The sequence below is a fragment of the Crassostrea angulata genome, chromosome 9, assembly GCF_025612915.1.
Source record: "Crassostrea angulata isolate pt1a10 chromosome 9, ASM2561291v2, whole genome shotgun sequence".
NCBI lineage: Eukaryota > Metazoa > Mollusca > Bivalvia > Ostreida > Ostreidae > Magallana > Magallana angulata.
Window position 1 is genome coordinate 1 of NC_069119.1, and position 12,495 is coordinate 12,495.

Sequence of the window (12,495 nt, forward strand, 5' to 3'; positions counted from 1 at the left end):
AGTCGCTTTATGACCTTGGTTTCTCCGCAAATCCACGCCTCTCGACTCCCGTAGCAAGCTACTGCAGTCAGATTCTCTAGTCCTGTTGAAAAACTAGATATCACTCTAGCTTTTTTCAACAACTGCCCATTTGTCAAAGGAATAGCTGAAAATCTTTCTGTCAAAGATTTCTGTTCTGCTTTAGTGCGGTGGGCTACTAGTATTGTCTTTGTTAACTCTTCTACTGGATTTTGTTTAGATTGGTCCAAAGACGTTGACCTATCTCTTGTAGTATTTTTTATCACACTGACCTCCATCGTTTTCACAGCCGTACAAGCCATGTTCTCTGTAGGGTGCAGATCTAGAGTTCTTGACATCACTTGTGATGGACCTAGAGAACTAGGACATGTAAATGTAGATTCCGGTTTTGTTTTTCTTTGAAGACATTTATCACCTTGTTTAATCAGCAACAATTTTTTAGTTGCCTTAGCAATGCTATCTGCTACCTTACTATAAGATTTTGCTACTGGTCTTCCATTTAGTGCAGAAAGGGCACATAGTGGTATTGATTGCACATTTTCATTTGATGTTGAATTGGTGATACTGGTACATATACAATCTTTTGGTAAAGTTTCATTTGAGATGCTCTCCATCATGTTACTAACACATGAATTCTGAGTTAGGGAGGCTTCAATGTTTTCCAGCTGTAAAGAGAGTTCCCTCCCTTTGTTTATTTTTGTCTTTAGTATCGGAATTTTGATGTCGGGACCAGTCTTAAATTGATAGCAGTCCATCAATCTAGACTTGTGGGCAGCTATTATGGCAGCCTCCTTTGACATCAATATGTCCCTGTCCTCTTGAACTGTTTGGTACATAACATTGTAAATCTGGGCAAGATCAGACAGATGGTTTTGTAGTTCTCTGAGGCTTTTCTCCTTCTCGCTGTGAATTTTCATTCTGACCCTGTTGAATATACCGTCTGCTTCCTGATGCCAGATTTTCCGATGAATCTCCAATTCATGGATCATCTGGTCGTATTTGACTTCAGTCATAGAGAGTTTGGAAGCAGTGTCTGCTTTAGTTTGTCTACACTGGGGGATGACTTTTTTCAGCAGCTCTTCTATCTCGGCCTTAATCTCATTGAGTTTCGTACTGACAAAGTGAGCCATCTCAATCAGCTCATGACGATCATGGTGAGTCTGGGTCTTGCATTTATTGCAGACGGGAATGTCGCATTGTTTACAATAGGAATGACAGATCTGATTTTGATGGATGGTACAGCTAGGAAACAGCAGTTTGTTTAGGTCCGGGAACAGCACTTTGTCATGTAAACCACACAGCCCTCCTTTTCTGTGCTCTGTGTCACACTTACCACACAAGCTGATTTGACAGTTGTTGCAAAATATCTGGAGCTGGGCCGCGGCACAGATCTCGCATGTCTTGACTTCTTGTGACATTGAGTGTTCCTGTGGTATGGAGTGGTCCATACTCTCTATTTTAGATGAACACAGTTGGGAGAAAGATTGATCTCTTGAAGCTAAAGCTGCAGTATAAAAATAACGTGATGTTTGAAATCTTATGTTATTGTTGATAAGAATTAAAACTGGTAAACCACAATGTTAACAGGCAAAATAATACAGTACTTGAATAAGAAGTTTAAAAGATGTCAACAATTTGCTGTTGAACATTTTGCATGTATTTATACTACATAATATATTTAATAATACAATGATAGAGTAGAAATATCAGGAAAATAAATGATTTACATACCTGATTTCAAAATCCTATTATTTAAAAACAAATTTCATCCGATCACAACATGCCTGTGTATTAGACGAATTGTTATTATTGTTTCTTCTGGTGTATTGTTCCGTGAAAGGAAATTTTTGCGAATTCAAATTAGTTAGATATGTTACCTGTGTGCAGGTAATACAGAAGACAACACACCTGTCAAACCATAGGTAAATTATCTCACCTGTACACTATGCATCAGTGCTCTCATTGTCCAATACTTAGTGAAATTTTCATGACCCATTTCATTGCATGCTAATTGGACCACAAATTTTACTTTCATATTGGAAAATTTTGTGTCATCATTGTTATATATTACGAAATGTTTTTTCTGTTTTTAATTTCATATAGCAAGTTGATGTCTAAGATATTTTATATTCTGAAATTCCTTAAGTCCAAATATTGAAAAGCCTTACATCTGATCTCATTTAAAACTATTACAGTATAATAAATTTAAAACAATGAAAAAATTTAAAGAAAATTAGCCCACAAAAATTATGAATTTAAAGTGTTAAAAGCACATTTCCATTTGTGTACATGGAAAATTTGAAATTCATTGCCATTGAATTATTATGATATTAACTAGACTTTTATTTTACTTAAATGTTAAACTTATTAAAAAAGAGGTCGCAGAATGTAAAATGCTTGTAGTTTAAATCATTCATCTCTTAAAGAGTAACTATTTTATCAAAGATTCATTTTTTTCACAACAGCTTTCCCTCCCTCCTTTAAAAAGAGACCGCTGGAATCCACCACCATTGGATCACTGGGGGGATCTGTGACCATCCTGTGCCACCCAGAGGCTGCGCCCAGCCCCAACATCACCTGGCTGTATGAGGGACAGGTGATTCCAGGTGATAGTGGACAGGAAGGGACACCTGTCCACCTTCAGTCACTGACCAGTGGTCACCTGAGGATTGTTAACCTGAGCTACACAGACCAGGGCTTGTACACCTGTAAGGCTGTCAATATACATGGGACAGTACAGAGCTCCACTGAGCTGACAGTGCTAGGTATTTCTCTCATTTCTTATCCTATTGACTTCCTTCCTTCCAATATCTTGCTGCTCCTCTTTAAATTGCCCCACCCCTCTCTCTCTCTCTCTCTCTCTCTCTCTCTCTCTCTCTCTCTCTCTCTCTCTCTGTCTGTCTGTCCACCTCTCTCTTTCTCTCTCTGCTCATCTTTTTTCTTCAGTCTCTTAATTCTCTTCTCATCATGCAGATAATAGGTAAGTAGCTCTTATCCCTTCATTATATATTTAAACAATTTTTCAATTTGAATAGAATAATTTGTGAATGTATATGTACATGAAATTAATTTTATGTCGACAATTCAATTTAAACTCTGTAAAATACAAATTATGATGTACATATATTTAGGTAGGACAGTAATGGTGGAGCGGCCCTCAACTGTTACAGTGGTGGTGAATGGAACAGCCCTGCTGTCCTGTCGAGCTTCCTACAGCCCCGGTCTAGAACTCGTCTATACCTGGTCCTTTAACGACCAAAGTATAGATCCTGAGCAGGATAACAACTTTAAGATGGTACTAAATAGAACTGTGTACAAATCTTTCTCATACCCATAATTCAATGTCCTTATATTACAGTGTTCAAATTTAGTCAATGACATATTACTGTATAAATTATAATTTAAACAACATTCCTTCAAAAATCATACCATGTACAGACAACAATCTTGACATGGAGCTTTATATGAATTAAAGACACCCACTTGATTTTATTTCACTTGATTACAAACTTGTGTCTCTTCACGTGAAATCCATGCTAGAATTTGCTCGATGGTCATGGCCATTTTTTAACTGTAGCTATCTCCTTTAAAAGAAGACTTCTTTATAAAAATGTAGGAAAATGACGAAATTTAAATGTATAATTTCATGGGTTTTTTTATTTACTAAGTAATAGTTTTCAGCTGAACAAATCATATCTGTAAATTTAAGGTAGATCTGATGGTTAATTTGTTGTCCACCCAGCCACCTTAAAATGATGTGGAAAATTCCATTGCATTTACCATTGGTAATGTTTACATTACGTTTATTATCTTGAACAGAGGAGTCCTTTCACTGGTGATCTATATATAGTGATGACACAATTCAGACATGCTGGAGTGTACACCTGTACGGCCTCTACCCAGCTAGACTTTGTCAGTACGTCAGCTACACTGTCAGTTCTAGGTAATGTAAAGGTTCATATGATGTCATATTATCAATACTGCTATCAGCTAGGTAATGTCAAGATTCAAACTTTCATATTGTCAGTCATATTGTCGTTCCTAGGTAATGTCAAGGTTTATATGCTGTCATATTATCAATAATGCTATCCGCTAGGTAATGTCAAGATTTGAAGACTGTCATATTTTCAATCATGCTATCAGTTCTAGGTAATGTCAAGATTAAAACTTTCATATGTCAGTCATTTTGTTGGTCCTAGGTAATGTCAAGATTATAAGAAAGTCACATTGTCCGTATTTCTATCAGTTCTAGGTTATGCAACAGTTCATAGACTTTGATGTTGTTAATCATGCTGTCAGTTTTAGGTGATATCAAGATTCAGACTGTCATAATGTCAGAAATGTCAGGCATATTGTCAGTTCTAAGTAATATCAAGGTTCATAGACTGGCATATTGTCAGTCTTGCTGTCAGTTCAAAGTAATATCAAGGTTCATAGACTGGCATATTGTCAGTCTTGCTGTCAGTTCTAGATATGGTCAAGGTTCATAGACTGGCGTATTGTCAGTCTTGCTATCAGTTCTAGATATGGTCAAGGTTCATAGACTGGCATATTGTCAGTCTTGCTGTCAGTTCTAGATATGGTCAAGGTTCATTGAACGTCATATTGTTATCATGCTGTCAGTTTAGGTGACATCAAGGTTTTTTGACTGTCATTTTGTCAGTCAAACTTTCAGCTCTAAGTTAATCAAACAATCATTGATTGTGACGTCAATTTGTAGTCATGAATGATGATTTGCCAAATTGATCGTGAGATCTTGTTGAAATCCTAAATTGTTGGCTGTCCTTCTGCTTTCAATTTATGTTTGTTAACCGGGTTTTCCAACGGAAAAATCCGGTTATAAAAATGGTGAAAATGTCGGGCGGATGGGTGGGTGGGCGGTTGGGCGGGCGGCTGCCAAAAGGGTACCCTCATTGTACAGATAACTCCTCCTACAGTTTTCAAGACAGGAAGTTGTTCTTTTGCAGATCAATTGTACATATATCAGAGGTGTGCATATTGCTAGGATTTTGATTTCCGATAATATATGAAAAAAATACCAGCTTTTGAACTTGGTCATTTTTCGCAAAATATTGCATATACGCCATATAGGGTATCCTTTCACCTTATCCATTTCACTGGATACGGTTTGACATGGATTATGGATACAGTTCACATAAAAGAAAACCCGGTTTGCTGTCACATTGACAGCTTTTCACTTGTTTTACTTAATGTCAAGATTCATAGACTTGTTATATTATCAGTCATGCTGTCAATCCTAGATATTGAATGTCATTATCCCCTTATGTCAAGAAAACAATTCCATTTGAAGTTGAAGACAGCTCTTCTTGTTTTTTTATTTCAGTCTATGTGACTTGCATTTTCAGATGTTTATTAGAATAAGAAAATATGAGAAAGATCATCGACAAAGACTTTAATGGTTACAGATTGGGTTTTTCTCTGTCTGCATCAGCTGTCTTCCTTCTGTAAAATGAGAATAAATTACATCAAGTGATTTTTTTCTTCTTAAACTTGTATTTAATTTTTGCTAGGACCCCCTGGGGAGCCCTTTGGTGTCCATGTTGTCAAGAGACAATCATCCATTGATCCATACATTATTCACCTTGCATGGCAAGATGGGGCCACTCATGGGAGACCAGTGCAGGCTTACTCCATATTCACCAAGTCAAATTACTCTGAGAGCAAATGGAACATGATAATGAGTGAGTGAAAACTTTCAGTATTTATTAAAAGTAATGGGGCATTAAGATCCTGCATTCGAATATAGTTGTAAAGTCAGTGTCATCAGTCAGTAAAGATTTCCACAGCTGTGCTTTATATTATGAACGCCAGTCTGTTTTATGTCACTCTTTGCAACGTCCCTTGGTGAAAAAATGTGTGGAAAGGAGGTTAGGGAAATGACCCATGTTGTTCAGATTCTTTTGTTTGTAAGGTTCTTAAAAAAATTATAGCACATTATCTTCTGGGTCTCTGTTTCAAAGTTAGATCAAACATAACAAGAAATCATCTTGATGCAAGCGTCAAATGGGCCGCAAAAAATATAATTGTTGTATGAATCATTGGTTGTTTACATAAAAACACACCACAAAGAAGAAAATAAAAGTTGGTTGTACTAATTTTTATGGTAAATATAAATATACTTTCAGCAACTTGTTTTGAAGTTTAACATTTTACTATTATCATAAAGAATCGAGTTCGTTACTGTAAGCATTTCTAACAGTATTAATTGTTTGATCATGGCCATAGTATGAAGTAATGGAAAACACATTGATTTGTACAATACAAAGTTCAACTCATCATTTTTCTCTTGGAGATTATGTATTTCAAACCCCTTTTTTTTTTGCATTGTATTGAATGAAAACTTAATGCATTAGTTTATATGATTTCAAGGGACCACATGATAAAATAGAAATTGATTAGTTTAAATTTTCCAGTCAATTCAAATTTTCATTTCTGTCATATTTTTGCGTAAGTAATTGATATGGATGTCATTTCATGTTATTTTGTACCACATTTTACATGGAAATATAAAAAATACACACACAAAGTCATTTTATTTGACACGGCACATAGAAATTCAAATATATCAGTTATATAAAATTTAATGATATTCAGGTCTTTAGTATGTCCCGCATACCGATCCCGATGCACATTCGGCGCACCTCGGCCGATTCCGGTATCCTACTTAGATGAGGTAAGAATCTGCCGAGGTGTGCCGAATGCCCGATGCATTGTTTTGAAAAGAATGAAGAACTCCGGAATTTTCCGAATAGATTATAGTCTCGATAAAAACGCGCCAAACACGACAATCTACTAAGTATGACCTATTTTTCATTTACGAGTAAAACAAAAAATATGTGAAATTTTTTAAAAGGCATAAAACATATTTCTACATGCAAATTTACTTTTAATTCATAAAAATATTTATAATATTAATTCTAATATGTTTTACGGTGTGACCGTTGGGGCGAGCGCAGAAGGAACCACACATCTGCCATCATTGTTAAATGCAACCCGTGGACTTGCCCTAACCAAAAAACTTGGGCTTTGTGTTTGAAAACTTTTACCGCCGTAAGGAACCCAAAGTTATTAAACTTTTATTCCAATGGTCCCTTCCTAGGCTTTTACACTTAAACAAGCTACCAATGAGCATTAATAAAATGTTAAACAGACGTATTAAAATATTTAGATAAACACAAAGCCGTTTGGTTATTTTTAATGTTAATACAATTATGCTTTATCATCATTCCTTTACCTTTTAATAATGATCATTAAAATCAGTAAACAATAAATTGTGTGTCTGTGTTATTTCTCATTTTGTTCCTTGTTGTTATCTGTGTTTTAATTATTTTCCTCTGTGACATCAATTTTGTTTTTAATCTTTTTAATTTTTGTACGCTATATAAGCGTTGTAGACATGTGCCCTCACCCTTTTTTAGTGTGTGATATCCAATATTATTGAAAGGTTTGACCACATATGCAACTATAACAAATACATGTAGATATTTTAACAGTTAATTTTTTTTCTTTTATGCATTCATTACAAAATAACGTGGCTGCACGTAGATCTAATAATGATTGGACTTTTCTTTTTTCTTTTCTTTTTTAATAATTGTTTGTCACCTACCTAACGAATGCATATATGTTTAGATCAATATGACAGTAAATTTAGCATGGAACTTTCATGTGTATTTACTAAGCAAAAAAATTATCAAAACAAAACTTATCAGCCAAAGAGTCACCGTTAACACTGATACTAAGTACTTTCTACACGTTACATCCAGTACAGATGCTTGATCCACCTCTGAAATTATATAGCCCGAGATCACTGTGACGTCATACTTAACTTTTGCGCTCGACAGTTTTCGTAAATTGTCGGACAAATTCGGGGAAGGAAATGACGTCATATGTCAGCAAAAGTTCAGATAGGTACAGCTTTTTAGATAAGCGTATGTGTTGTTTACTTTAATGTTTTTAAAAGGATTTTTTATTGTTAAATGAAAATGATGTATGCGATTTACAGGTAAGAATTTTCCGTAGAAACGCTTCCTGTTCCACCATGTTGCTATGCACCGCAAAGGATTATTGGGATATGTAGAACTTTTTCACGTGGCCTCATAAAAATTTCTTTGAACAATGTGCAGATTTCAACTCGAATTTTCTCCGCTCGTACACGTTGTCTATGGAGCTCGCTACGCAAGCGGCGCTTCGCGCCGCCTCGCTGCGCTCGCTAATATGTTTTACGGTGTGACCGTTGGGGCGAGCGCAGAAGGAGTCACACATAGATCTGTCATCATTGTTAAATGCAACCCATGGACTTAACCAAACCAAAAAACTTTGGCTTTGTCTCGAAAACTTTTACCACCGCAAGGAACCGGAAGATATCAAACTTTTATTCCAATGATCCCTTACTAGGTTTATACACTTTAACAAAAACCAACCACTGAGCATCAATAAAATGTTAAACAGACTTATTAGAATATTTTGATAAACACAAAGCCGGTTTTGTTTTAAAAAATTTTCTCTTCTTTACCTTTCAATAATGATCATTAAAATCAATAAATTGTGTGTCTGTGTTATTTCTCATTTTGTTTTTAGACTTTTCTTTTTTAATAATTTTTTGTCATCTACCTAACTTATACAATAAATTTAGCATGGAACTTGCATGTGTATTTACTGAGCAAAAAAAATCATCAAAACAAAACTAATCAGCCAAAGAGTCCCCGTTAATAGTGAGCGCAGTATCAGTATTAACGGTGACTCCCTACTGTGTACTTCCTACACGTTACATTCAGTACAGATGCTTGATCCACCTCTAAATGTATCGCCGGAATATTAAACGCGAGGTCACTGTGACGTCATACTTAACTTTTTGCGCTCGACAGTTTTCGTAAATTGTCGGACAAATTCGGGGAAGGAAATGACGTCATAGGTACAGTTTTTACGTAAGCATATGTGTTGTTTACTTTCAATGTTTTTAAAAGGATTTTTTTATTGTTAAATGAAAATGATGTATGCGATTTACAGGTAAGAATTTTCCTTAGAAACGCTTCCTGTTCCGCCAAGTTGCTATGCACCGCAAAGGATCACTGGGATAGTAGAACGTTTTCACGTGGCCTCATAAAATTTTCTTTGAACAATGTGCAGATTTCAACTCGAATTTCCTCCGTTCGTACACGTTGTCTATGGAGCTCGCTACGCGAGCGGCGCTTCGTGCCGCCTCGCTGCGCTCGCTATTAAAAAAGAACTATCCCGCAGAAACGCAGTAACAATATTTAAATGTGTATCAAATAACGGACCGTCTTCCGGCGGCCCGTAATAATGGTAGTTGAGACATGAATGTTCTGAAAGATTTTGTTTCATTCTCTTATCTAATATAGTGCCGATGTGTGATTTCAGATATTCCTCTGAATTCGGTTACAGTGGAGGGAACTTTGAGGTCCGTTAAGGTCCTGCACCTGAGTCCTGGGTCCTCCTATCGATTCAAGGTCCTAGCCATCAACATCTACGGAGCTGGACCAACAAGTGCCCCTTCAGGTGAGATAATACAACATTACCATTGCTGTCAACCTTTGTTTTGTGATTTTAGATAAAGCTGCTTGGTCCGATTTTTTTGTAATTACAGTATCAAATTTTTTTTCATACAAATCATTTATCTTAGAAAGTTATGGATTTTCTCCTATTTACACCAGCAGCATCAATCTCCTTTAGAAATATTCAAAGTAAATAAAAATAATTTCTCTTTGGGCAAACGAAAAAACAAATCAAAATGCATCACGGGAATGTTTAGAAAAGGTACCGCTTGGTTTCATCCACCGAATGATTGGGGTTATTCAATCCGCATGCTAAGCATCGATTGTAAAGAAAGCAGACTTTAGAAATATTGGCGAACAAAACGTACACATGTTTATTTGTAATTTGTCTGATCATTTAGACCTTTATTTAAAGCGATGTCAGATTCGTAATACAACTATACCCGTCTCGTCGTCAGGGGTGAAATTTAACATGAGGCGAAATAACGAGGTACCTTTTAATGTCGTTTGTTTTGTTAGCAAATTTTGTACGTTTTTTTCTTCATTGAAATTTGGCATAATTGACGGGTAAAACTACTGCAATGTCTATTATTATACATATACTAAGCATAGCCATCGTTTAAAAGCGTGCATAAAATTTGATATAAAATCGGACCGAGCAACTTTAAATAGCAATCCCAATATTGTGACATTCCATTTTTATCAAAATTAGAATTGAAATCTGCCAAAATGTTGAACATTTTATAACATGTTCGTTACATTATTTTTTATTTCATTTTCAAAATATTAATGTCTTACAATAAAGTGCATTTGGAAAAAAGCATCAGCTACGAAAAAGCATGTCATGAGTCCAAAATTTGCTTGCCCATACCAAAAAAAAGTACATATAGGCATACTTTATCTGTGCCTAAAGAGTACTTCATATGTACCTATTAAAATAGGTACAAAATAGGCATACCTCAAAAGTATCAAAAATGAACTTAATATTTTTTCAATGTACCTACTATGTGCCTATACTGGACTTATCTTTTTCATGGTGTACCTATAAAATGCCTATGCTGGACTTAAACTTTTTGCAGTGTACCTATAAGATACCTATGCTGGACTTTGTCTTTTTGCAGTGTGCCTGAAATGTGCCTATTATTAACTTAGATATTTTTATAGGTACCTAACATGTGCCTAATTGGAACTTAGAAAATTTTAACTGTTTTAAGTATTTTTCCTGTTGGACTTAGAAAATTTTCAGTGTGCCTAAAATGTATCTAGTTTAGACTTAGTAATTTTTAACTAAAGCTGGTGTACCTAAAGTGTGCCTTTTTGGAGACTTAGTCTTATTTTTATTTTTTTTTAATGATTTTTTTTAAGAATTTGCTGAATAACATTTCCAATCTCATTTGTCTACATTTCATTGTAGGTTCTAGTGAGATTTTATGCATGCATTTATTTTTTCATTTAACTTTTTTAAGTATTTCGTTTCATACACTTTCATTTGAATACTACTCCTGCACATAACAATTTTGACTTGTAGTACATGTAGTAAAAATAAAACAAAATGCAATATACAGTCATCATGTAATATGCCACCTTTGCACACAAATCTATCATACATATTACTTGCTTTATAAATTTGAAAGACAGTCAAATCAGACATATTAATGCCAAAAATGAAAATGATAGATTCAGTGCTCTCAGAGGCAATAATAACATTTTATTTATTACAATTACCGTTACACAGCATGTTTCATTTAAGAGTACATATTTAATATTTTTAAGAAATGCAGTCAGTTCACTAGAAAGTCAAACTGTTCTGGCTAAGTCTACAGTTCCTCACTCCTTCTCAATTCTGTTTGGTGTTGCCGAAACAAAACAAAGTTCATCGCTCAACAAAACACATACACATACTTCGCAAATGTCCTTCACTGGCACAGCTACAATATATCTTCTTGATGGTGGCCTCAATGGTATGGAGTGGCTATTCGCAGCTCTTTGGCAGTTAGGGATTGTAACTGTGGATCTTTCCATTGGGTGGATGAGCGCTAGAACACATGTCTCTTCATTTACATTCACTTTAACAAAAGTTTTCACTTCACCAAAATTGTCCTTGTATTTAACAATGGCATTGTTTCTTCTTTGCGTGGATTTGTATTCCGTACTATGCACAATCTGATGTCCTATGGACAGACGTTTAAAGAAAAGTGCTGAATTGAAATCTCCAAGTGTTTCACAAATTGCGGCTTCTTCATCTGGAGCAAATGTCCTGTTGTTATATGCACCAACTACACAGAATCCATCTCCAATACATTCACCAGTCCTCTGAGGTTTTTTCTCCATCATTTTCACATACAGATCCTTCTCACTTGTTCCATGCTTTAGAGACTTGGCCAGTTTTGGAAGACTTTGATGGACACCAACAGCAAACGCAATCTGTGTTTCGATATGCTGGGTGCCATGGAAAAGATGTCGTAGCTGTCCATTAAAGTCTTCAAAATAGAAGCATGAGCTGGCCCATAATGGTCCAAGGTCCATCACTTTGTCTGTCAAATGGAGCAGAAGATGTGTATTGGATGTTGAATATCGTTCTCCATAAAGAACAGGAATGTTAAGCACAAATTCCATTACCATCTGCCTACAGTGGAGGATGTTGGTTGCTGATATCTTCTCCTGTAGAAGGATGTATGTGGAAAACACAAGGAGGGAGAAATGGTGGTACTGTTCTGCTGGTAAAATTCCATAAAGGCAAGGCAGTCCATAATACAGGAGAAAGTTCTTGAATTCAGCAGCCTTATAATGGGAAACATCAGTAAGAGATCTTGGCAGTCTAGTGATAAAACTCGGTGGTTTGATGTTAAGAAGGCGTTGGTCCACTTCCTGAATTTTTGAGGAGATGCTGAAAATGCTGTTCCTGTGCGACTTGTCAAACCATAAATTCAGCAGCATCTTGACG

General features: G+C 35.7%; 2 protein-coding genes across 2 annotated transcripts; one reads left to right on the top strand and one right to left on the bottom strand.

Moving 5' to 3' along the window:
• Positions 1–6: 6 nt before the first annotated feature.
• On the bottom strand, positions 7–1,513 carry LOC128163153 (uncharacterized; the record flags this gene model as incomplete). Its single annotated transcript, XM_052826684.1, has 1 exon — positions 7–1,513. A coding segment is annotated over exon 1 (1,460 nt), but the record flags the coding sequence as incomplete, so codon positions are not given.
• Positions 1,514–1,595: 82 nt separating this feature from the next.
• Positions 1,596–10,698, top strand: LOC128163155 (contactin-1a-like). The gene is made up of 7 exons (XM_052826687.1): positions 1,596–1,605; positions 2,484–2,783; positions 3,150–3,313; positions 3,838–3,961; positions 5,550–5,720; positions 9,418–9,555; positions 10,673–10,698. The coding sequence occupies exons 1-7, from the start codon at positions 1,596–1,598 to the stop codon at positions 10,696–10,698; spliced, it is 933 nt and encodes a 310-aa protein (XP_052682647.1).
• Positions 10,699–12,495: the final 1,797 nt, after the last annotated feature.